This window comes from Rhinoraja longicauda, chromosome 3, assembly GCF_053455715.1.
Source record: "Rhinoraja longicauda isolate Sanriku21f chromosome 3, sRhiLon1.1, whole genome shotgun sequence".
NCBI lineage: Eukaryota > Metazoa > Chordata > Chondrichthyes > Rajiformes > Arhynchobatidae > Rhinoraja > Rhinoraja longicauda.
Genome location: NC_135955.1, coordinates 79,963,186 through 79,988,051, shown reverse-complemented (window position 1 = coordinate 79,988,051; position 24,866 = coordinate 79,963,186). Strand labels below are relative to the sequence as shown.

At 43.1% G+C, this 24,866-nt stretch overlaps 1 protein-coding gene across 1 annotated transcript in view; it reads left to right on the top strand.

Moving 5' to 3' along the window:
* The first annotated feature begins 3,065 nt into the window (after nt 1-3,065).
* adgrv1 (adhesion G protein-coupled receptor V1) overlaps nt 3,066-24,866 on the top strand; it is a 385,526-nt gene continuing 363,725 nt past the window's right edge. Inside the window, exons 1-4 of the mRNA XM_078397039.1 lie at nt 3,066-3,117; nt 18,206-18,390; nt 20,381-20,530; nt 24,507-24,602. Coding sequence (XP_078253165.1) covers nt 18,208-18,390; nt 20,381-20,530; nt 24,507-24,602 — 429 coding nt within the window. The 5' untranslated portion in view covers nt 3,066-3,117; nt 18,206-18,207. The remainder of the gene's footprint in view (nt 3,118-18,205; nt 18,391-20,380; nt 20,531-24,506; nt 24,603-24,866) is intronic.

Below are 24,866 nucleotides of genomic sequence, written 5' to 3'. Positions count from 1 at the left end.
TAATCTCTGCCTGCATGTAATCAATCTCTCTCCACTCCCTGCATCTCCATGTGCCTATCTAAAAGCCTCGTAAATGCCATTATTGTATCTGCCTCTACCATCACCCCTGGCAGCGAATACCAAGTACCCATCACCTTCTGTATAAAAGATTTCCCCTGCATATTTCCTTTAAACTCTGCCCCTGTCACATTTGCCTGCTCGTCCTTGTAATCTCCATCTGGGAGAAAGATTCTGACTTTCTACCCCTGGGCTCATAATTTTATATACTTCTCCCAGATCTCCCCTCAGCTTCCAAACCTGCAGAGAAATCAATCCAAGTTTGTCCAACCTCTGCTTCCAGCTAATACCCTCTAATCTGGGCAGCATTGTGGAAAGCCCCCTCTACATTCTCTCCAAAGCTTCCACATCCTTCCAGTAATGGGGAGACTGGAACTGTACATATCATTCCAAATGTGGTCTAACCAAAGACCAATAAAACAGTAACCTTATTCAACTTGTATTGCCATTTTCAGGGAGCTCTGGATTAGGACCCTCTGTACATCAATGCTGTTATGTCTTGCCATTAATTATACTGTGTACTTTCCCTTCACGTTCAACATCCCAAAGTGTAACACCTCACATGTGCTTGGATTAAACTCCATCTGCCATTTCTCTGCCCATTCTGTAGCTGATCTATATCCCGCTACATACTTTGACAACCCCCCTCGCTGTCTGCAACTCCACCAATTTTGGTGTATTCTGCAAACTTAATAACCGACCCATCTCTATTTCCATCCAAGTCATTTATATGTATCACAAATAACAGAACTCCCAGCACACATCCATGCGGAACACCAAGGATCACTTACCTCTAGCCAGAGTAACACATTTCCATCAAAACCCTATGTCTCTGCGAGTTGGCCAGTTCTGAAACCAAACAACAAAGTCACCGCGGATTCCATGCATCTTAATCTTCTGGATCAGCCTAACGTGTGGTACTTTATAAAATGCTTTACAGAAAGCTTTTCACTGTACCTCGGTACATGTGACAATACACTAAACTAAAAACTAAACTAAACTTAGCCTTACTATAATCTATGCGCACATATCCACTCCCCTATCCTCATCAATCATCATTGCCACCTCTTCAGAAAACATTCTGAGATTGGACTTCAACCTCATTGTTGTCATCTGTATTCAATGTGCAGCCCCATAAATTGGAGATGAGCACAAGTGGGAGTGGAGTGAGTATAAGTTGATTAAGATCCATCCCTACACTGGCTGAGGATTGAAAAGAATCTCCAGCAATGTGCGCCACTGGACAAAGAATGTAACTACAAGGAACATTAAAGAAAACTGCAGATGCTGGAAATCTGAAATTTGAAGGATCTGGCAAAGGGTCTCCAAAATGAAACATTGGAATAGATCGGGAGAATGCAGAGTCTCTTGCCCAGAGAACCAGAGGGCATAGATTTAAGGAGAAGGGGGGAAAAGAATTATAGGAATCTGAATGGTAATTTTTTCATGCAAAAGCATCCCTCCAAATCCATACTGACTTGAAGATTGAGGCACAATAGATTGAAGGTACTGGAATATTGAGTAAAAAACAAACTACTGGAGAAGCTGTCTGAAGAAAGGATCCGACTGAAAATCTCATCTGTCCCTTTACCTCCATGGATGCTGCTTGACTTGTAAAGTTCTTCTAGCTGTATGTTTATTTTACTGACCTTAAAATATTCAGTTTAGTTTTAGTTTGGTTTATTTTTTAGCCACGTATACTGAGGTACAGTGAAAAGCATTTGTTATGTGCTAAGCAGCCAGTGAAAAGACAATGCATGATTGCAATCGATCCATCCACAGTGTACAGATACCTGATAAAGGGAATAATGTTTATTGCAAGATAAAGCCCAGTAAGGATCTTACTCTGATCTTTGTGTAGGAAAGAACTGCAGATGCTGGTTTAAATCAAAGGTAGACACAAAATGCTGGAGTAACTCAGCGGGACAGGCAGCATCTCTGGAGAGAAGGAACGGGTGCCGTTTCAGGTCGAGACCTCGACCCGAAACATCACCGATTCCTTCTCTCTGGAGATGCTGCCTGTCTTACTCTGATCCTTTATTGTTTCTGGCCTTAAATCTTGGAAATCCCCCAATGACTATCTCTATGGGAATACCTTCACCAGAAGGACAGTGTTGACTCAAAAAGGCAGCTCCTCAAGCTCCTCCTCAAGGGCAGGAAGAGATGCCACTGATGCCATCACCCTGAAAAAAAAATTAAAATAATGGTCAGAACTATACAAAAATATTTAGTAGCTCCTAATCATGGACTCTTGTAGTTAGTTTAACCTGCTGTCAGTTATCACTGTTTGGGGGGGTAATTTTTTTCTTCTTTTTTTTTCTTGTTATCTTAAAAAAAATATATATATATATATGTTCTCTTTTAACCTTTTATCTATAATTACATAGAGACTGGGAGGTCTATACCCTATATGTATTTTGAAACTGGATTTATATTAAGGCTACATTTGTTGTTAATGTAATCCTGATCCCTATGTATCAATATCACTGTTATGCTTATTTTTTTTGAAATTTAATAAAAAGATTTGAAAAGAAAGTTATCACTGTTTGTTTAGGAAGGAACTGAAGACTCAAGAGTGTTTTATTGCCATACGTCCCGGAAAGAACAATGACATTCTTATTTGCAGCAGCACCACAGAATATGCAAACATAGCACACTGTAAACAATATAAGTCTGAAGAAGTGTCTCGTTCCCCTTCTGTCCAGAGATGCTGCCTGTCCCGCTGAGTTACTCCAGCGTTTTGTGTCTCCCATCGTTTGTTTGTTTGTTTGTTAGTTGAATTGCACCAGGGTTTCTTCGCTTTCCTCTCATTGATGTGATGAATGGAAAGCACAACCTGGGGGCGGGATGGAGGGTGAGTGAGTAAGTCGTCCCCGGCTTGGCGTTGAGCATGCGCTGCCTGGAGTGGGCAGCAGAGCAATCCCAGCCAGGGAGCGGACACCTTGGTCGCCCTGAGGCAGCCGCCAGGACACGCGTGAGGTGAGGACCGTCCGCAGGCTTGGCTTTGACCCAACCCTCCTGCAGGGCGGCACCGCTGCACCCCTTGGTCAACCGCTGCAAGTGAGTTTGCAGGCGAAGCATCCTGAGCTCTGTTAAGGTTGTTTCCGAGAAGTCTTTACAGGACTCGTTCCGTTCACGAGTCGCGGGCGGGACAGGGTTAAAATTGGAACTAACAGGATGCCTTGACTGCATTTAATAATTGCACGGATTACTCACCTTTTTGCATGGGTCCCCGCATCACGCATGAAATTAAACCAGCCGAAGTGTTGGTCACTTCACCTGCTAAACGAGTTTATGCCTGGTGAGGGAAGTACATGCATTTTGAGGGGCTGTTTCAACAAATGGGTGTGTAAAGTTTAGAGGGATATATATATATATCCCTCTATATGTATCTATATATATATGGATACAACCAATGTATCTATATATATGGGTCAACCGCGGGCGTGAATCCAGGACTAGTTTAAATGGGCATCTTGCATGGGTGAGATGGGCCGAAGGGCCTGTTTCCGTGTTCCATGACTATTCGAGCGATTTGTTAAATTGGGATTATTCCCACCTCGGCAAATAAAGTGTGGGGGACGCAGGCTATCCCAAAGCGAAAGGGAAGCCCAGCACTTTCAGTGTGTATATTTACAGACCTTATTCTGGGGGGAACGGGATTCTCTGCAAAAATCTTATTTCCACAGCTCGGGATGTTTCCGAGTTTCGTTTATGAAACAAAACCATCGTTGTTTGATTTTTCGACGGTGCTCATTTGTGAACGTTTCACGTGGCCGCAGGTGGAGAGTGCAGTTACTGTGTATAATTGTTCTTAGTATTATGTCCTTTGACCAAGGCAGGGGACTCGCTTACGATCTGCAGTATGGAGCGAAACCTATTTAAAACAGGATTACAATCATAAAATTACCTATTTAGAGCTCCAATACACTAGGTTTTCTTTTTGAAAAGGGCAACAATGGGAATACAAACTAAATTATGATGGTATCAGAATAGGCGCGCAACAAAATGTATGTTATGGCATTAAATGATTTTATTCCACAGTTTCCTGTCGATGGTATCCTTGATTGAATCTTATGCCTCATTTTGTACTAATAAAGGTATCTATTTCGATTACGCAATTGGATAATATTTGAGGAAAAACAACGTGATCAAACTGTTTATTGACTGAAAGTTAGCTTAATTTGTTTTTATTTGTTGATATCTAAACAAGAGCTGATAAATATCTGAAAATGAAATGGATTGGATTTTGGAATGTTTTGGGAATAGCATGGGCCGAGAATTAAATGGATAAATAATAATATTTTAAAATGCTTTGGCCATTATATTATGAGCCCATGAAACAAAACGACTGGGACATAAACTATTGTAGGATCTTATTCTGGAGGACACCATCAGGGAATTCGCACATTGTGCTGATTGGTGATGATTGAAAGCATTGTACATGGAATATGAATGTTGAGAATTTCATTGCAATGTGAAATATATTTGGATCAACTGGGGAATTAAGTTGTTTCATTACCAATTTGGCATTGATGTGTGTCATTCCTCTGTTCCTCTCTTCCCCTCCCCTTCCCAGTTCTCCCTCTATCTTCCTGTCTCCACCTATGTCCCTCTCTTGGCATTGAAGTGTGTCATTCCTCTATCCCTCTCTTCCCCTCCCCTTCCCAGTTCTCCCTCTATCTTCCTTTGTCCTGCCGCTGCCACACCTTCGCTGCTATCGGAGGTGGTCGCGATGGTGGCCCCACGGACTGTCGGTATGGTCGGGGGGCAATGATTGCCGTGCGTCCGGTCTGGGGATCTTGCTGCGGGGAGGGGGTTTCACCATCACTGAGGTAAGGGAGGTGGTGGGGGGGGCGTCTCCTGGTGGTGGATGTTATGTACCGTGGTTCTCCGCTCTGGCTGATAAATGTGTATGCCTCACCCAGGCGGAGTGAGCGGTTGGCCGTCCTCCAGCAGCTCCCACCGCTGCTGGCCACGTCAACTGCATCATCGATGCGGCTGGACGATCCGGCAGGGCCAACCACAGACTGGACGGCACCTCCAAACTCCTGGTGGAGACGGTCAAAGATGCAAAGCTGCGCGACGCCTTCAGTGACCCTGCAGGCGGGGCCCAGCCGCGGTTCACCTGGTCAGGACCGAACGGTTCAGCCCAGTCCCGGATAGACTTCCTCTTCACATCGAGGGCCGTCACGGTCAGACACACCGACCTCGCGCAGGTGTTCTTCTCTGACCACTGCCTCCTTCAGGCCACCTGTCACCTACAGGAGGACCGGAAGGCGGGCAGAGGGACGTGGAAGTTAAATGTAGAGCTGTTGACCCCGGAGAACGTTGAGGAGCTAAAGAGGGACTACGCATGTTGGAGAACTGTGAGGCCCCTTTTTGACTCCCCGACACTCTGGTGGGAGGCAACAAAGGAGAACATCAAGAAGTTCTTCGTCTCCAAAGGTGTTCAGAGAGCAAGACAGGGTAAGAGGGAATCGTGTCAACTCCAGACAGATTTGCAGCAACTGCTCCTTCTGCAGAGGAGAGGGTGGATGTGAGGGAGGAACTGAGAGAGTTGAAGGGCCGGCAAGCTCGGCTCTTTACTTCTGAATCCTCCAAGATCATCTTCCGGTCCAGGGTCCGCCATGTTGAGCAGGATGAGACGTGCTCACTTTTCTTCTTCCATAAGGTTCACAGGGGGAGCTCTGTGATCAAAAGCCTTAGGGAGGAGGACGGCTCGGTAACATCCTCGCAGACAGACATGCTAAAGATCTGCAGATCCTTTTATAAGGATCTGTACGATAAAAAGACCACAGACAGCACCGCCTCCCAGAACTTCCTGTCCTCCATCACGGAAGTCTTCGACGACAGCAAGCGGGAGAGTCTGGACCAACCACTGACCCTGGAGGAGCTGATTGGCTCCATCCGTTCCTTTGACTCGAGTAAAACTCCCGGAGGCGATGGCTTACCGGCAGAGTTGTACTCGGCTCTGTGGGACTGGGTGGGCCCGGACCTGCTGGATGTGTACAACGACATACTTCTAGCCGGCAGCATGTCAGACTCTATGAGGAAGGGCAGCATCACCCTGATCTACAAGCAGAAGGGGGAGATGAATGACATAAGGAATTGGAGACCCATCACATTGTTAAATGTAGACTACAAGATCCTGTCTAAGGCCATCGCCAACCGGGTCAAGTCTGCTCTGGGACAGGTGATCCACCTGGACCAAACCTGTGTACCTGGCAGGAAAATCTCAGACAGCCTGGTGCTGCTGAGAGATACCATTGCCTACGTGCAGGACAGACGGGTGGATGCCTGCCTGGTCAGCTTGGACCAGGAGAAGGCCTTCGACAGGATTTCGCACACGTACATGAGGGACGTGCTCTCCAAAATGGGCTTTGGGGAGGGAATCAGGAAGTGGATACAACTGCTCTACACCGATATCTGTAGTGCAGTCCAAACTAATGGGTGGGAATCAAACAGCTTCCCCGTCAGGTCTGGAGTCAGGCAGGGTTGCCCTCTCTCCCCTGTCTTGTTCGTCTGTTGCATTGAACCCTTTGCCGAATCCATCAGGAAGGATGCGAGCATAAGAGGAGTGACATTGCCAGGCAGTGGGGGCACTCAGGTCAAGGCCTCCCTGTACATGGACGATGTCGCCGTCTTCTGCTCGGATCCAGGGTCGGTCCGCAGACTGATCAGCGTCTGCGACCAGTTTGAGTTGGCCACGGGGGCCAGGGTAAACCGCAGGAAGAGCGATGCCATGCTCTTTGGCAACTGGCCCGACCGATCTTCCATCCCCTTCACCATCAAGCCTGACTTCCTGAAAGTGCTGGGGATCTGGTTCGGGAAGGCTGAGGCATGTAACAAAAATTGGCTGGAGCGGATAGCCAAGGTGGGGAAGAAGTTGGAGCTGTGGAAGCAGCGCTCCCTCTCCATCACGGGGAAAAACCTGGTCATCAGGTGTGAGGTGCTCTCGGGGCTGCTGTACTTGGCGCAAGTGTGGCCCGTCCCTCCCTCCTATGCCAAGGGGACCACCCGGGCCATCTTCCGCTTCATCTGGGGGTCGGCGATGGACCGGGTGCGACGAGCCACAATGCACAAGTCGGCAGACTACGGGGGTAAAAGCGTGCCCAACGTCGCCCTCATTCTGATGGCCACCTTCGTGTGTGGCTGCATCAGGCGGAGCATAGAGCCAAGGCACGGGGGCACCAAATGCCACTACCTGCTGAGGTTCTACCTGTCCCCGGTGTTGCGAAGGATGGGCCTGGCGCAGATGCCACGCAATGTGCCAGTCAGCTGGACATTGCCGAACCATCTGTCGTTTGTGGAAAGGTTCTTCCGGACCAACACCATTGACCACAAGTCCATCGGGCAGTGGTCAGCACGGAACGTCCTGCAGGCACTGCAGGGGAATGACTCCATGGATGCTGTGGCGTGGTTCCCAGAGCAGACTGCCCAGCTTGTCTGGCAAAATGCCTCATCGCCAGAACTAACCAACAAGCACCAAGACCTGGCTTGGCTGGCGGTGAGGGGAGCCCTCTCAGTCAGATCCTTCCTGCAATGCCGGAACCTCACTACCAGCGCACGCTGCCTCCGGGACGGCTGCTACGGAGAGGAGACGGTGGCCCACCTCTTCACAGAGTGTGGATTTGCCAAGAGAGTCTGGAGAGGTCTGCAGGGGTCCCTGTCACGATTCATTCCGAGCAGCTCCGTCACAGAGGACTCTGTGATCTACGGACTGTTCCCAGGGACGCATTCCGAGACTGACATCGAGTGCTGCTGGAAGGTCATCAACTCGGTGAAAGACGCTCTTTGGTCTGCCCGAGGTTTGTTGGCCTCCCAGCGGAGCGAGATGTCCGTCAAGGAATGTTGCCGACTGGCCCGCTGCAGACTGCAGGAGTACGTGCTGAGGGACGCACTGAAGCTTGGTGCAGCCAACGCTAAGGCCCTGTGGGGGAGGAGCACAGTCTAGGGTCCTTCCGCTGCTGGACATGGGGGGCAGGGTGTGGTGGAGAGAGACGCCCCTCCAAATAAGGGATACTGGGTAAATGTATGTAAATGTCTAAATGAATGCCTGTATCGAATGTAACCTCCGGAAATGTCGGATGGGCTTGTTTAAAAATATGTTTTGTAAATGATATTTATTATTTGAATAAAGTATTTTTTGATTAAAATTAAAAAAAAAAAAAATCAGTCTGAAGAAGGGTCTTGACCCGAAACGTCACCCATTCCTTCTCTCCTGAGATGCTGCCTGACCTGCTGAGTTACTCCAGCATTTTGTGGAATAAATACCTTCGATTTGTACCAGCATCTGCAGTTATTTTCGTACACATCATATTTGTTGTAATCACCATCTATTATCATATTGTCAAACATTGCCACGTTTTCATTGAGGATGAGGATTATAGAAAATATGAAACAAATATTCATTAAAACTGAGTGAAAGTCTAGAAAAGGTTTACATTCTTCCCCCATCGCTCTTGATGCTTCAGTTTCCAAGGAGATAATATAAAGAATATGAACCAACAGTGAACATTTCAAGATGTAGCAGCCAATTTGATTAGTTAAATACATGCCCCAGAATAGGCATGAGTATTAACACTTTTATTTAACCACTGGCTGTGCTTTTATTATGGCCAATGTCTTCTGCAGGGAGTGATTCTAATAACCAAGTGTAAATTTGTCAGTCTGTGACTGTTTACCTATTAAAGTAATATCCAAACTGATGTTGACAACTCAAAGTTTTTTCAACTAATTATTATTTTACTGGAGTCTATTGTGTCTCCATATATTTTTGCTACAACTAGTGTAACAACTTTTGTTGACTTTCAGCAAATAAACACATATATAAAACTGACATTTAGTGCAAGATAAAGTTCAATTAAAGATAGTCTAAGGGTCTCCAATGAGGTAGATGTTAGGAAAGAACTACAGATGCTGGTTTAAATCGAAGGTAGACATGAAATACTGGAGTAACCCAACGGGTCAGGCAGCATCTCTAGAGAGAAGGAATGGGTGATGTTTTGGGATGAGACCTTTCTTCAGTCTGAAGAAGGGTCTCGACCCAAAACGTCACCCATTCCTTCTCTCCAGAGATGCTGCCTGACCCGCTGAGGTAAATGGTAGTTCAGGACCACTCTCTAGTTGGTGATAGGATGGTTCAGTTGCCTGATAGACCTAGGTGCCATCTTGGTTCTGCATGGGATATAAGAAGAGCTAGCTAACTGGATGCAGAATTGACATCATAGAAGGAAGCAGTGGGTGGCGTTGCAAGGTTTTTAGGAGGCCTGCAATAAATGGTTTGCCTCAGGAATCAGTGCTGGGCCCATTACTGTTTCTATTTATATCAATGACTTGGATGAGAATTAGTCAGTTTTCAGATGACACTGAAGTAGGTCATATTGTAGACAGTGAAGATAGTGATTAAAAAATTACAGTAGGATCTTGATCAGCTGGTCAAGTGGGTTAAAGAATGGCAGAGTTTCATGCAGATAAACACAAAGTGTTGCATCGTGGAAAGTCAAAGGCCCCGTGGAGTGTTGTAGAACAGAGGGATATAGGAGTGCAGTTCACAAATCCCTGAAAGTAAATAGGGTGGTAAAGAATGCTTTTGATACATTGGTCTTCAATCAAGTTATTGCGTATAGAAGTTGAGACATTATGTCACAGTTGTACAATATTGATGAGGCCACATTTGGAGTACTCTACTCAGTTTTGGTCACCCTGATAGGAAGGATGCCATTGAGCTGGACAGAGAGCAGAGAAGATACATGAGGATTTTGGCAAGACTCGAGGAGCTGAGCTATAAGGAGAGATTGGGCAGGCGAGGGATTGAGGTGTATAAAATGATGAGGCGATTAGATAGGGTAAATGCACAGTGTCTTTTACCCAGGGTTGGGGAATCAAAAACCAGAAGATATAGGTTTAAGCGGAAAGAGGCAAGATTTCATTTCATATTAACCTTAGAGGCTGTTTTTTAAAATTTGGCAGATAATGGGCATGTGGAACGAGAGGATGAGACTAGCTTTTATGGGGCATCTTGGTCATCATGGGGAAGGTGCGCTGAAGGGACTGTTTCTGTGCTGTATGACTCTGACTCTATCCACTGGCTGCCACTTATGGCTTGAATTTTACTTGCCACTTATCAACTCAAATGCAGATGTCATCTTGGTCTTGCTGTCTTGTGCAAGAGCTGCTTCATTAATTGAGGAATACTGAATTGAACTGACCAGTGTACTGGTCAGCCTGAGTGAACAGCCTGAGTTCCAACCTTATTATGAAGGGAAGCCATTGTTTAATGTAAGTGTGAAGGTGGTTGGCTGATATCAATTTCTTGATTAACAGCAGAGAAGTTATGGCGTTTGCACGGCTGTTCTCCAGCAAATGTAACCATTTTGTTTTGAGCAAATATGATCTGCAGTTAATGTTTCCAATGACATGAAAAACAATTCAAAATGCAGCAAATATGGTTGGTTTCAGCCAGGCTCAGATTGAGAAGACAGATTGTATTTGGACACCACTGTTTGAATCTTGTTGAGACCCGTATTCGTTTGTGTCCAATGCATATGGCTACAGTACTTCCAAGTTTAATGTGGTGTGAAATGAATTGGTTGAAATATGCCATTTCCGATGGGAACCGCGCGATTATAGGCTGTCAGTTTCTGGTTGGCGATATTTGCAGACAATTCAGTCCTGCCTTTAGCATACAAACAAATTAGGATCCATTGTGAGTGAAGATATTAATGGAGATGTCTTTTCAGTGTCTAACTATGCCCACGTTCATGATTGGCTGTGGCATGCCGACCGAATTTGTGCCCTGTGCATTTGTTTCATGTGCTGTTTTTGCTATTATTTATGAGTGCATGGAAATGTGAAATATTCACTAGGCTGTAATGTCCCTTTCATGTGCTGAACCACATTATTCAAAATGGAGACATGAGTTTGCAGATTCAGGAATCTTGTGCACAAAACAAATTGCTGGGGGAAGTCAGTGGTTCAGGCAGCATCTGTGGAAGGAAATGGACATAGGAAACATAGAAACATAGAAAATAGGTGCAGGCGCAGGCCATTCGGCCCCTCAAGCCAGCACCGCCATTCAATATGATCATGGCTGATCATCCAAAATCATTACACTGTTCCGGGAACATGAAGTTTTGGTCAGGACCTACTTTAGTCTGAAGAAGGATCCAACCGAAAATGTCTGTCCATTTTCCATCCACAGATGATGCCTGACCCAATGAGCTCTTCCAGCAATTTGTTATTCACGCCCTTTATAATTTCACACCTGCAAGAGCTTTGAACCTTACGTCTGCACCATTTCCAATGCTGTCACCGTAGAAATTCCAAAAATACTGAGCAAGTTTAGCAATTTACCTGGAGAAAAAAAAAAAAGAATTTATCATTTTAGATTCAAAGATCCTTCGCCAGATGCATGGACTGATGAAAGGTCATCAGTCTCAAATGTCCACTTTGTTTTTCCTCCACTGACTCTGCCTGACTTGTGTGTTTCCAATATTTTCTATTTTTATCTCGGCTTTCCTGAACTTGCGTCCACTGTAACATGGTGTGACTGTGTCTTGGCCTTGGGTTACCTTAGACAGCATCAATGATGCTGAAGTGGAGCTGATCTAGAGCTTCATGTTCCTAGGTGTAACTATCACCAACAATTTGTCCTGGTCCAACCACATAGCCGATATGGCCAAGAAAGCACACTATCATCTCTACTTCCTTAGAAGACTAAGGAAATTCAGCATATCTCCAATACCTTTTACCAATTTTCACAGATGTACTATAGAAGCATCTTATTAGGATGCATCATAGCATGGCATGGAAGAGCTCTACCCAAGATGACCAGAAACGGCAGAGTTGTGGTGGAATACAGCCCTGTCCATTACACAAACCAGCCTTATACCTATTTGTGCCCCCCCAGCCCTAACCCTTGTCGTCGTACTAGTTTTACTGTTATCCTGTTGAGTTCCTCTGTCTGTATAAGCATTGTCACCTATCCCACAGCCAACAATGGCCTATTGTGTGCCCCACAGTTCCTTGATTATCGTTGCTTTTTGCATGTCTTCCATTCATTTCAGTAGACAATAGACAATAGGTGCAGGAAGAGGCCATTCGGCCCTTCGAGCCAGCACCGCCATTCAATGTGATCATGGCTGATCATTCTCAATCAGTACCCCGTTCCTGGCTTCTCCCCATACACCCTGACTCCGCTATCCTTAAGAGCTCTATCTAGCTCTCTCTTGAAGGCATTCAGAGAATTGGCCTCCACTGCCTTCTAAGGCAGAGAATTCCACAGATTCACAACTCTCTGACTGAAAAAGTTTTTCCTCATCTCAGTTCTAAATGGCCTACCCCTTATTCTTAAACTGTGGCCCCTTGTTCTGGTCTCCCCCAACATTGGGAACATGTTTCCTGCCTCTAACGTGTCCAACCCCTTAATAATCTTATACGTTTTGATAAGATCTCCTAACTTGACACCATTCAGATAATACTCTGCCTTCCTATTCTTACCACCAAAGTGAATAACCTCACACTTATCCACATTAAACTGCATCTGCCATGCATCCGCCCACTCATACAACCTGTCCAAGTCACCCTGCAACCTCATAGCATCTTCCTCACAGTTCACACTACCACCCAGCTTTGTATCATCTGCAAATGTGCTAATGGTACTTTTAATCCCTTCATCCAAGTCACCTAAGAACCTTCTATATCTCTCGTTATCCTTTTCCATGACTCTCGGTCTGAAGAAGGGTCTCAATCGGAAAGTCACCTATTCCTTTTCTCCAGAGATGCTGCCTGAACCGCTGTTACTCCAGTCTTTTGTGTCTGTCTTCATGTCAAAATCAATCTGCACTTCATGCTGCCTCGGAAACAACCAACTTTATCAAAGACTGTTCACAACCTGGTCACTTTCTCTTCTCCCATTTGGCAGGAGATTCAAAGGCTTAAAAATAAATTTCCCCCCGTTATTTTCAGTCTCTTGAATGTACCTCTTGTATGCAACGTATTCCCGATCTCTCAATCTATCTCGTTGCGGCCCTTGCACTTTTTTTCCTATCGCTGTATTTTCTCTGTAGCTGGAAACTATATGGTGCACTCTGTTTATTTTCTCTGCTGTCCTACCTGTTGTACTCATGTTATGATTGACCATGTGCATGGTATGATCTGCCTGGATGGCAAGCAATACAACGTTTCACACTGTATCTTGGTATATATGACAATCGTAAACCGGTATCCATGCCAATACCTCAACTGAAACACTCTGAATTTGCTTTGCTGCATTGAGACTTGATCATTCCAGCCCAGCGTGGGATAGTCTGTGTCATTCTACTACACTAATATCTTGACCTTACTTGCATTTAAGTGTTGTTCACCCCGAGGCAGCATCAATGGTGCTGAAGTGGAGATGGTCAGGAGCTTCAAGTTCCTAGATGTAAATATCAACAATTTGTACCTCAAAGCACTGGAGGTCTGCAAAAGATCTTCGAAGTTTACCGATAGAATAAGTTTACTGATAGAATAAGTGAACTGCAGTCGCTATCCTCTTTCAGTCAACATTCCCAATGTTGTTTTCTTAATTACATCAAACCCGGTTTGAGAGTTTGAATGGATCATATCCAAGACAGCTCATCAGGTTGTCTGTCCTTTGCCAAAGAATTCTATCCTAACGCGTTACTATGGTAGTGTTGTGGGATGGATGCGCCTACATCTGTTCTCTAGCATATCTCTGATTTTTGGGTTTCAAGTACAAGAAGTTGGAAGGGAGCTGAATGGGTGGCACAGTGGTGTAGCTGGTAGAGCCTCTGCCTCAGAGCGCCAGAGACTTGGGTTGGATCCTGACTTCGGGTGCTGTATGTAAGGAGTTTGAACGTTCTCCATTATCTGGGTTTCCTCCGGGTGTTCCAGTTTCTTCCCACATTCCAAAGATGCGTGTGTTTGTGGGTTAATTGGGCTCTGCAAAGTTGCCCCTCGTGTATGGAGTGGATGAGAAACTGGGAAAACATGAAACTAGTGTGAAAGGGTGATCAATTGCGTGGATTCGGTTGGCTGAATGGCCTGTTTCCATTTTGTATCTCTAAATTAAAGGGATGAAGTTCGGTGGCTCTCAATGGAACTGCCAGCTAAAGGGAAGAATGGTTGCCCATTTCTTCATGTGTGTCCAAGCTTCAAACTTTGTGAAAATTGCCACAATGAAGTGCTTTGGGATATGTAGCAATATTGAAGGATGTTATGCTAACATAAAATTGTTATTAATAGCTGTTACCATTTTGGCATGCATTTCAACTCTGCTCTTTAACCAATATGTGTATATGTAATTAAAACTACTACATTTTAGAGTGCCAAATAATTATTAATAAGGCCTGTCGTAATTCATAAACTACTATATAAAAATATTGAGCACTACATCATTGGCTCAATATATTGTATTCTTGCCTTATTGTGAGAATATTGGCTTTTTGTGATAACAGACATTCCAACGTGGAGATTTTAAGTATAACCAAAACACTAAAATGCATTCATTGTGAATGTATATTATTGAAATACTATATTATTATACACAATATTTCTGAAATTCAGCAGTTGAAAGTCTATATTTGGATCTGAAATTATTTTGTCTGTTTTATTCACAGCTTACAGTGAAGGTGTGAAATGTAAATGTTTTTGTTCAGAATGTACAAATATGAAGGTGGTGTTAAAAGCAACAGGCAGACACTTGCTACTTGCTCTCTGTACTGCCACTTGTTTCGACCTAAATATAGGCTTTTGAAAAGGTTAAAACAAATTACTTTGCAACTCGTAAGTATGTAATATTCATGGGACTTACGGTGTAGTGTGTCGGAAGGTGAGCAGTGGTGTCTTGGTTGTTGCTGGGTGAACTAGAAATACCAGCAGGTTAATAATTGATGATATTATTACGAAACAACGTCTCTGCTTCCAAATGAGTAGCAGAGGGACTTTAAAATGACCTGTCTATTCGCAGTAGGGCTAACCTTTCATGAGATGACTATGGAGGATCATATGTCGTTGTATCAGTTTCAGGACAGGGGTTAGCATGGGGCAGGACAGCACAATGCTGCTGCTGACACATCATTCCAGCACTCCAGGTTCGGTCCCGACCTGTATGTGTGCAGTTCGCATAATCTTTCTGTGCAGCAGGTTTCCCTCTGGGTGTTCCGGTTTCCTCCCACATGCCAAATAATCCCACCAGATCTGCAGGTGATATACAACTAGGTGAGAAGGCAAGCCGTGTGGCAGAGAGAACGTTTTAAAAACAGTAATGTAATCTTGGGTATAAGTTGGGAAAGTAAACTTGAGTAATGTTTGATCAGCTACAATCTTGTTGAACAGTGGGGCTGACACGGGGACTGCATGGTCCTATTTAAAAACAATTCATGTGGCTTCATCAAATGTAAAATCGTGACTACCACCATCTGTTAGTGGGATCCCCTTGGTAAGCCTTGTCAAGTGATAAATTCGTAAAAACAAAAAGTTAATTCAGAGCAGCATTATTTATGACTCCAAACGGTGTCTTTTTGATCTTCAATGGAAGAGTGATAGTTTCTATAGATCTAAGTTTAATATATTCATAAATTGTAATTTGGGCTCAACCTGGGTGAACTGAAAAGAATACATTCTGTCACTGTGTAGCTTCACTGTCATACCAACATGTCTTAATTTGGATTTGGTAACTTCCCCTATTTCAAGGCAGTCATTTATGTTGTGCCCAAAAGGATGGATGTTGAACATCCACAACCAGGTTTTATCTTCAAGTGGCAACTTGGAGAGAAACCAAAGGTTTTCACAATGGATTCTGAAGTGGGGCTTTTTAGTGTACGAAGCCTGTGCTGACTATCAAGCATCATTTTTTTACACATGCTGTACCCTAATCCACAGTGAGAATGTGCAGACTCCATAGAGTACCAGAAATCAGGAGTGAAGACTTGTCCCTGTAGTTATACAACAGCTCTACCAGCTGCATAACCGTGCTGTCCTTCATAAGTGGGCTCAGCTCTGAGGATACAAGAGTAGAAACATAGTTTGGAACCATCATCTCCAAGGACCTTAAATGGGGGGCCACCATTGACTCACAGTAAAAAAGGCCCAACAAAAGATGTACTTCCTGCGGCAGCTGAGAAAACACAATCTGGCACAGGCAATGATGGTCCAGATTTATACTGCCATCATAGAGTCTGTCCTCACCTTCTCCATCATGGTCTGGTTTGGCTCAGCCACCAAACATGACATCCTGAGACTGCAGTGCATCATTCAATCAGCTGAAAAAGGTTGTTGGCTGGAACCTTCTCCCCATTGCCGAATTGTACACTGCAAGGGCCAGGAAGCGAGCGGGTAAGATTATCTCTGACTCCTCTCACCCTGGCCACAAACTCTTTGAAGCACTTCTTTCTGGAAGGCGACTCCGGATTGTCAAAGCTGTTTACAACTCCAACAAGCGTTTTCTGCCCTTGGCTATTTCACAGTTCTACCCATACCGATTATACAGCATCCAAGCTAATGTCTCTCCTTGCTATTGATCTCCTCTTTAACTAGCAATGCCACCCCACATCCTCTTCCTTTCTGTCTATCCTTCCTAAATTTTGAATAGTAGATCTGGGGTATAACAAATTATAATCTTATTGAGGAGTTTGAACTCTGAGTGTGCTTTTTGAAACATTGGATGCAGAGGCTGATAGGTTCCATTAAAACAAAGAATTGGAAGATTCTGGAGGCAGTTCTGGCGGAGCAAATCCAACTGAGTGGTATGGCCTAACTCATCTCTTGTTTCTTTGTTTTTCTAGTGTTGAATGTCTGTTCTTGAGGAAAGTTGACCGACGTGTGGTGAAGGACGGAGGTTGTGTTGGGTGTGGCTGGCATTGCTCCAGGGGATGATGGGTGATGCAAATTGCTTGGAGATTAGAAGGAACTGCAATGCGTTATTGTGAGAGGCTGTCGAATGAGAGGCAGGCAAAGTCACAAGGGCTTGGGTGGCTGAGGAAAAAAAGTTGCAACATTGGAACTGAAGCAAAGGTTTTGTGCAAAAGCAAAAATATTTTGCTTCAAAGGTGAAAGTGGAACAGTCCGTTAGAAGAAACAATTAACAATGAAGAGGAAGAGTTCAGGATTGTTTGGACTGCAGAATTTTCCTGTAATAATTAATAATTTAAATCTAATATCAAAAATATTTATAAAATTACTGGGAAAGAGTGCCTACAAATGGGTGTCATCTCAAAACTAAAACACTTGTTTGTTCGCTTGTTCCTGAACTGCAGCAAAAATGGTACATGATAGCGCGACAATTTTAAGCCCACCTTACCGTCGTCCTGTGGAAGAAGTTTAATTGAAATCGGTGTTATATTTTAAAGTTATACACATTTTAAAGTTTTTTAAAAAGCGCGTGCACAGTTGGGGCTCTGTTGATCTGGTACTTACATAAGATGGCATCCGCTCGTGCGCAAAACAAACGCGTCCGCACCTGCTCAGTTGGGGCCTGTTGAGCAGGGCTCGGCCGCCTGTCTCTTGGGGGCGGGAGAGCCAGGCTTGGTGCCGGGGGAAGCACCCTGGGCCTGGACGTGACCGGGTAACCGCGAGCCTGAGGTGGGCCAAGGGAAAGGCGGCAGCAGCAGCAGCGGCGGTGAGGCAGGGCATTGGTGGAGGCAGAGGCCTGGGCATGGCGCTGGGCCTGCCTTCGGTTCCCCTGTCCTCCCCTCTTCTCCCCGGCCGGCTCAGCGCCTTCCCCACGCCGCCAGGAATCCAGCGGCTCAACTACAGTGGGAGAGCCGCCGCTGTCTACCACAGAACATTCCCGCACCGGGACGGGACAGGACTTTTCTCCCCCCCCCCTCACCCCACTCCACCAATGGCGGCTGCCTGGGCCTGGAGGCGAGTTGCTCCCGGGAGGGGGGGAGGGAGAGGGAGGGAGCAAGGGGGGATGGAGGGCAAGGGGGGATGGAGGGCGAGGGGGGATGGAGGGCGGAGGTGGGAGTGGGGGGGGGGGGGGGGGGGGAGAGGGGAGGGGGGAGTGGGAGTGTAGAGTGTGGTGCACCAATGCAGGAGTGGTTTGGGCCCAACGGGTCCACTTGATCTAGTTGTATTTTAAAATCCTAACGATCTTTCTTCTGAACTGGTTCTGTTCCTCTGAATTTTACCTTTGTAGGAATGCCTGCAGTTTTCTCGGTGGCTGAGCTTGTTTTGGGTCTCTGTGTCACTCTTGCCTGTGGAGATACAGAAGTAAGGTTTGCAGGTCAAACCAATTTTGTGGTGAACGAAACAAGTATTTCAGTGATACGCTTGGTTATTGAAAGGACCGGAACACCAGCCAATGTCACAGCACTCTTACTGGTAAGGAACAAAAGATTGTCCAGGCATTACCATCTTGGAATTGCTGCAATGTTAACTTTCACATTTCAAACTGTTTAACTTGGGTTGATTTAGGACACTAGAAAGTAATCTTTAAATTCCCATTTGTTCATTCCTTTATCTACTGTTTCTGTTTATCTCTCTCTTTCTCTCCAACCATCTGTCCATCTGTTATTTATTTATTTATTTATTTATCTATCTATCTATCTGGAAGTGAGATTGATATGTAAACATTCTTTAAGTGGTTCCAGTCCACTTGTAAATCTGAAATGTGAATATATGTAAACTATTGTCAGATTCAAAATGCTAACTTGGACTGTTTGGGTTATTTCATTGAAAAATACAACTTTTGCAGCAGAACAGAAGTAGTGATACCTGAATTTGATTTTCTTTTTCATTTTAATTTGATCCAGTTACAAAGTAGAAACATGACACAAAGCTCAATTTTCCCATTGTTATCCATTCACAGTTCATTTTGGTCAAAGAACATGTACATGTATTTCTAGAGGATAACCTCTGTGCTTTGGGTGTTCAGACGCATACAGTTGACTTTATGGTTTAAGATAAGTCAGAAGTAAAACATTTGAAATAATGGGAAAATGTATTTCCAAGCACATGAGAAATTGGTTGCTATTTTAAACTTTACTGATCTTTAAATTCAGACATTATTTTCTAATTTTTTATTAGTGTCAGAATAAATTTATCAATTGCTGATAAATTATTTAGTGCCATTGAACTTCTAAATGATCTTATTCTGCTGCTAATTGCACTATATATTGTCAGTATGAAGGGAAAATAATATATTTAGAGTACTTAGTACTGTACATAATGTGTGCTTACCTAGATTTTCATGCACAGAGAGGAAATTAAAAAATGAAAACAACTGATTTATCCAATGTAAACCAGCATCTGCAATTCCTCTCTCATTGCTCCCCTTCTGTGATTCCTGCGGCTCTCCTTCTCTTTGACCATGTTCTGACCTGGACTTGTGACCGCAGCCACACATATTTCCTCAGCAGTTGCCTGCACCGATCCACCTTTCACTTGTCAGGCTTTGTCCTGGCCCCACTTCTTTCTCTCCCCTACAAATTTCCCCGTTGTGGGACGAATAAAGTACTTATTACTATTACTATAATCAGCCTGAAGAAGGGTCCTGACCCAAAACGTAGCCTATCCATGTTCTGCAGAGATGCTGCTGACCCACTGAGTTACTCCAGCATTTTATTTCTTTTTGTAAACCCGCACCTGTAGTTCCCTGTGTCTAATTTATCCTATGCGCAGAATCCATTTGCTTGGAGATTGCCACTAGCGTTATTAATGTTTTCTTGTCTCTCCACTGAACAGCTTGACTTTTATTCTGTAATCTACTGCTGCTAAGTTATTCCTTTTCATGAAACATTTGTCAGTAATTAGAGAAAGGCTATGAATCATAGTGTAAAAATGCTCGTACAAGTCCCCTGAGGTGCACTTGTTATTTTTGTGATTGCATACAAAGTTGTGAACTCTGTCGTGGTCCTCTCCCTGGTTAGCGAGTGAGATGGAACCAGATCTTTGGCATCCCCTATCCATGTAAACCTATCACCTTAATATATCTGGCAACATGTCAGGTGGTAAAATTTGCATGATATTGGTCGTGGCAACCTTCCCATTTTTCTGCTTTTGTAAACTTGAACTGAAATAAAAATAGAAAATTCTGGAAATGCTATTTTTACGTCATTTCACTTTACTATGCTTTATTTATTTTTATGTCCTACAATCGCACTTCTGCCTATCCTATTTAATAACATTTCCGAGCAATGCTATATATTTGAATGGAATCGAGTAATGGGTGAATGGATGTCATTCTCGATTATTGAACCAGTAATTGATTAGTTTACCATTTCATCACTATTTAAAAACCTCCGAAAGATTCCTAAATGTATATTTAAACATTTAAGGCATGATCTCACATATTCATTGGAAATCTTCATAGCTTCAAGGGGAAGATACGGACGATTTTGAGGCTACATCTGCTGCTGCCCGATTATTAGCTACTGAAACGAATAAAACTGTGTACATCGCAGTCAAGGACGATGATTTTCCAGAAGCAGATGAAACTTTTGTTTTTTCACTAAGTCTGCAGGTAAGTTCATTTTGTTTTATGCCCATTCCTGTTGATATTTTCTTCATGTGGACAAGCCATTTATTACAGCTGGCTTTTCAAGAGAGAGTTAGATTTAGCTCTTGGGGCTAAAGGAATCAAGGAGTATAGGAACGGGGTACTGATATTGGATGATTAGCCATGATCATATTGAATGGCTCAAAGGGATGAATGGCCCACTCCTGCACCTATTTTCTATGTTTTTATGCAACAAGTTGGTTCCATCAAATTGAATAAAGGGAATGGACAAACATTTTGTTCCAATGCTTGGAAGAGAGAGGTGAGCAGGCATCTATCTGCAAGGGGCTCAGTGGAGATATTTTGCACTGCTTCCTATTAATTTTTAAGTTTTACTTGACTCCTCTGTGCTATATTTTGGTGAACTGCTCCCTTTACTCTTGAGTGAAGTCACATGAGAAATTCCTTACTTTACCCAGGTGTGGAGCAGGACTGTTACAAAGTTTGAACCTGAGTAGTCCCAGCAGAACGCAAACCAAAATCAATACCTAGGCTACAATCTATCAGTACATGGCCCTTGATGGCATAGACATTGACGTTTACCATCACCCTTCTGATGATTTGTCAGTAAGCTGAATGGGGTGGCAGCTCGCAGGGTGCATTTGTGTTGGTTATTATGGTCTGGACATATCTGCCTTGTTTTCTTTTGCATTGTGAGGTAGATACCAATGGACTGGCAGTGCTTGGCTAGAGGTGTGTGTAATTCCTTGGCCAATTCCAGAGCACTAAAACCAGGATGTCTGTGGGCCTGTAGTTTTAGGCAGCAAATGCAGTGTATTCAGGTGTTTATTAATAAATAACATTTGGTTGAAAGTTGGCATCTAAATCTAGGGGGTAGCATGGTGGGGCAGTGGTAGAGTTACTGCCTTACAGCACCAAAGACCTGAGGTTCGATCCTGACTATGGGTCCTTTCTGTATGGAGTTTGTACGCTCTCCCTGTCCCTGCACGGGTTTTCCCCAGGTGCTCTGGTTTTTTTCCCACAGTCGAGAGACGTACAGGTTTGTAGGTTAATTGGCTTCGGTAAAGATTGTAAATTGTCACCAGTGCGTTGGATAGTGTTACTGTACGGGGATTGCTGTTCGGCATGAACTTGGTGGAATAATCTAGCTGAAAATTGAAGCAAATGTAATAGCTCACTACTTGCATGCTCAAGCTACTGTCTACTGTTATTTTCATCATCGGTGCTGAGGCGTGTTTTTGGAATTGTGTGAGTGGAAGCAAAATGTGGTAAAATGAGCATTAAATATTTACCTGATTTTTTTTTGTAATTAATGATGTACGCTATGATCAACAAATACCTTGTGCGATTTTTGTTTTTCACTCCATAAGAGAGAGAAATGGAACCTCAGCATGTATTTTTGTAGAAGATTGAGATAAAGTGCCGGAGTAAGTCAGCAGGTCGGGCAGCATCTCTGGAGAATAAGATGCTCCAGAGATGCTGCCTGACAGGTCGGAACTCTTCTTCAGACTGAAAGTGTGGGTGTGGGGGGGGGGGGGGGGGGGGGGGGGGGGGGGGAGAGGGGAGAGGGGAGAGGGGAGAGGGGAACTGGAGGTAGGAAAAGGCCAGAACAAATCAGGGCTGGCCATAGATGAGCACGGAAGGGTGGAGCCCACAATGGCCCATCGTTGACTGGGGAAGAGATTATAACGAAGAGAAAAAGGGATACGAACAGTGGATCTATTAGGACGACTAGGGTGGGGGAGGGGGAAGAGAGGGAATGCAGGGGTTACTTGAAATTAGAGAAATCATTATTCATATCACTGGGTTGTAAGCTGCCCAAGTGAAATATGTGGTGCTGTTCCTCCAATTTACGTGTGGCCTCGACACCAATGGACAGAGAGGTCGGAATGGGAAGGGGAGTTAAAATGTTTGGCAACCAGAAGATTTTATTTTTGTAGTTTAGTTTTGCCGGGAGACATGCATGCTACGATGGTTTTCCATGAAGCCAGCTACCTGGCTGAATGTATTCAGTTTAGTTTAGTTTATTGTCATGTGCACCGAGTACAGTGAAAAGCTTTTGAGTCTAAAAACATGTACCATTCATTCATCTCATGGCTGTCCTAAAATGGGCACTTTATTTCTCCACATATCATAGCCGATAACATTTAAAAGTTAATTGCATGATATTTTTAAATATTCTCAAATGGAAGTTTAAATGTCATCTTAGCTTTATTATGTCATTAAAAATATGATAGATTTTATGAATTAACAACATAAGAGATAAGCTTTGCATGATGAAAATGCATACTGGCAATTTAAACACGCAAATGATTAATGGATGGAAATGTTTTTTGTTGCTTAGATTCCATGTATATACTGCCTTTATGTGAAGCTTTGTGTCACTGCATTGATTTGTAAAATAATATTCCTCAGAATAATATTTGAAATCAACAGCTAGATTTCAAGAGACTGGAATTCAATTGTTAACAGGTTAAGAAACGGTTTATTAAAATCTCGTTTATAGTGAAATAATTGGTCACATTAAACATATAATGAAAAATCCTTTTCATAGGATTAATTAAATGATCAGTATTTTTGGAAATTCTATTTCAAAGCTAAGTATACATGAAATAGAAGCCCTGCATGTTATAAATTAAATCTCAAAGGTAAATGCCCACTTGCTTTTTTTATTGCCATTCAATAGTGTTGTGAGGATAAAAAGATACTTCATTTGTATGTGAAGTCTAAATCTTATTCAAATTACAACGGCAGGTATTTCAAAGCATAGATGGAATCATTCATGATCTAAATCTAAGTAACATTGTGTGTGAACAGTAAGATGCTAAATAAGTTGCTATGGAAACTTGATAATAGAGTCTAGAGTAGATGGTATGAAGTTCAGGGTTTGGATTAATTGAATATGAGTCACAAACTGTGTGGAGCCTCAATATTTCCCATGGGGCTTCAGGAAACAAAATCAATGAAACTAATATAATTGCTTTAATATATTAGAGTCCAGCTTATTTTAAAAGGAACAAAAAATGTTATGGGTAACATTTTGACAATCAAATTAAATACATGAAGGTTAAATACATGTCCACCAGTATATAAGTAAAACAAAATCTCTCCTGCGATGTTTTTTAACTTTTGAGGTTAGACATTTATTTAAGCAAGAAGTTTTGTTACATTTCATTACAGCATAAAAATGTAATTCTTATTCAGTTGTTCCAAAGTGAGGTAATGTATAAGGCTTTTAATGCATTGTGCGTTTCACAGACAAGCTTTCTTTAACATAATTGGTTTATTACATCGATACATCCATTTCAAAATAAAGAATGTATTTATCTTCCCACAACCATTCAATTCGTTGCATGAAACGCATTGTAGAGACCTTTGACCTGGACCTGGGAAGAGAATTCCGCTTTTTAACATTTAAGTCAAAGGATAATGTATAAAGGCGTTATACTGAAAGGAAACTTCATTTTCAAACACAACTGCATACTTCATACCTAGTTTCTTATTGCCATGGTGTCTGAAACAGATTGTCAAATCATGATAAATGAGTTTCAAAAGACCTTCTTATTAACTTGGGTTTCTAATGTAGCTAAGGTGCCCAAAGAACTTTCTTTCTGGAGCACTATTAGTTATTTTTTTTTAAGGTTTTGTATTTCATTCTTCATTACTACAAAATTGTTTAGAAAAATATATATCAAGTAAAATCTGGCAACTATATTTTTAGTTCAAGTAGTAGGTTTGTACTGAATATTGCTGTAAAATCAAGTAGGAAATGTGAATTATTATTCAACCTGGAACTATTATGATTTGTACTCATTGGAAATTCATAATTTTATTACATCATTTGAAGGCAAAATATAAGCCTTCATGCATAAGCATATGTAATGTTCAACTGCCAATATGAAGGTGCCTCATAATTGCCAGTTCAATTGGAATAAGGCCCAAAACCTTGAGATAAAAACTGTTTTTTTTTTCTCTTTAGGGAACCTTTGCAGACGTTATGCTTGGAATTCCCAATATTGCCAGAATAACCATTCTGTCAAATGATAATGCCTTTGGGATTATTTCTTTCAACATGGTAAGTATATTTTTCAGCCGCTGAAAATGTCTGGCATATTTAGACTTTTTTGAGCGTAATTATTAGGGCTGATTAATGGGTGGAAAATGTATGCGCCTGAAATCTCAATGTATACTCCTAGTAAGAGAGATGATCTGCCAAATCTATGCTTTTGTTAGATTTCTCTTATTGTTTACTGATCAACTGTTACAGTGTGTAGTGTAAGACTGTTGTGGTGTCCAACCACAATAAAGAAACACTCAAGGTTTGAAAGACATTGGAGGA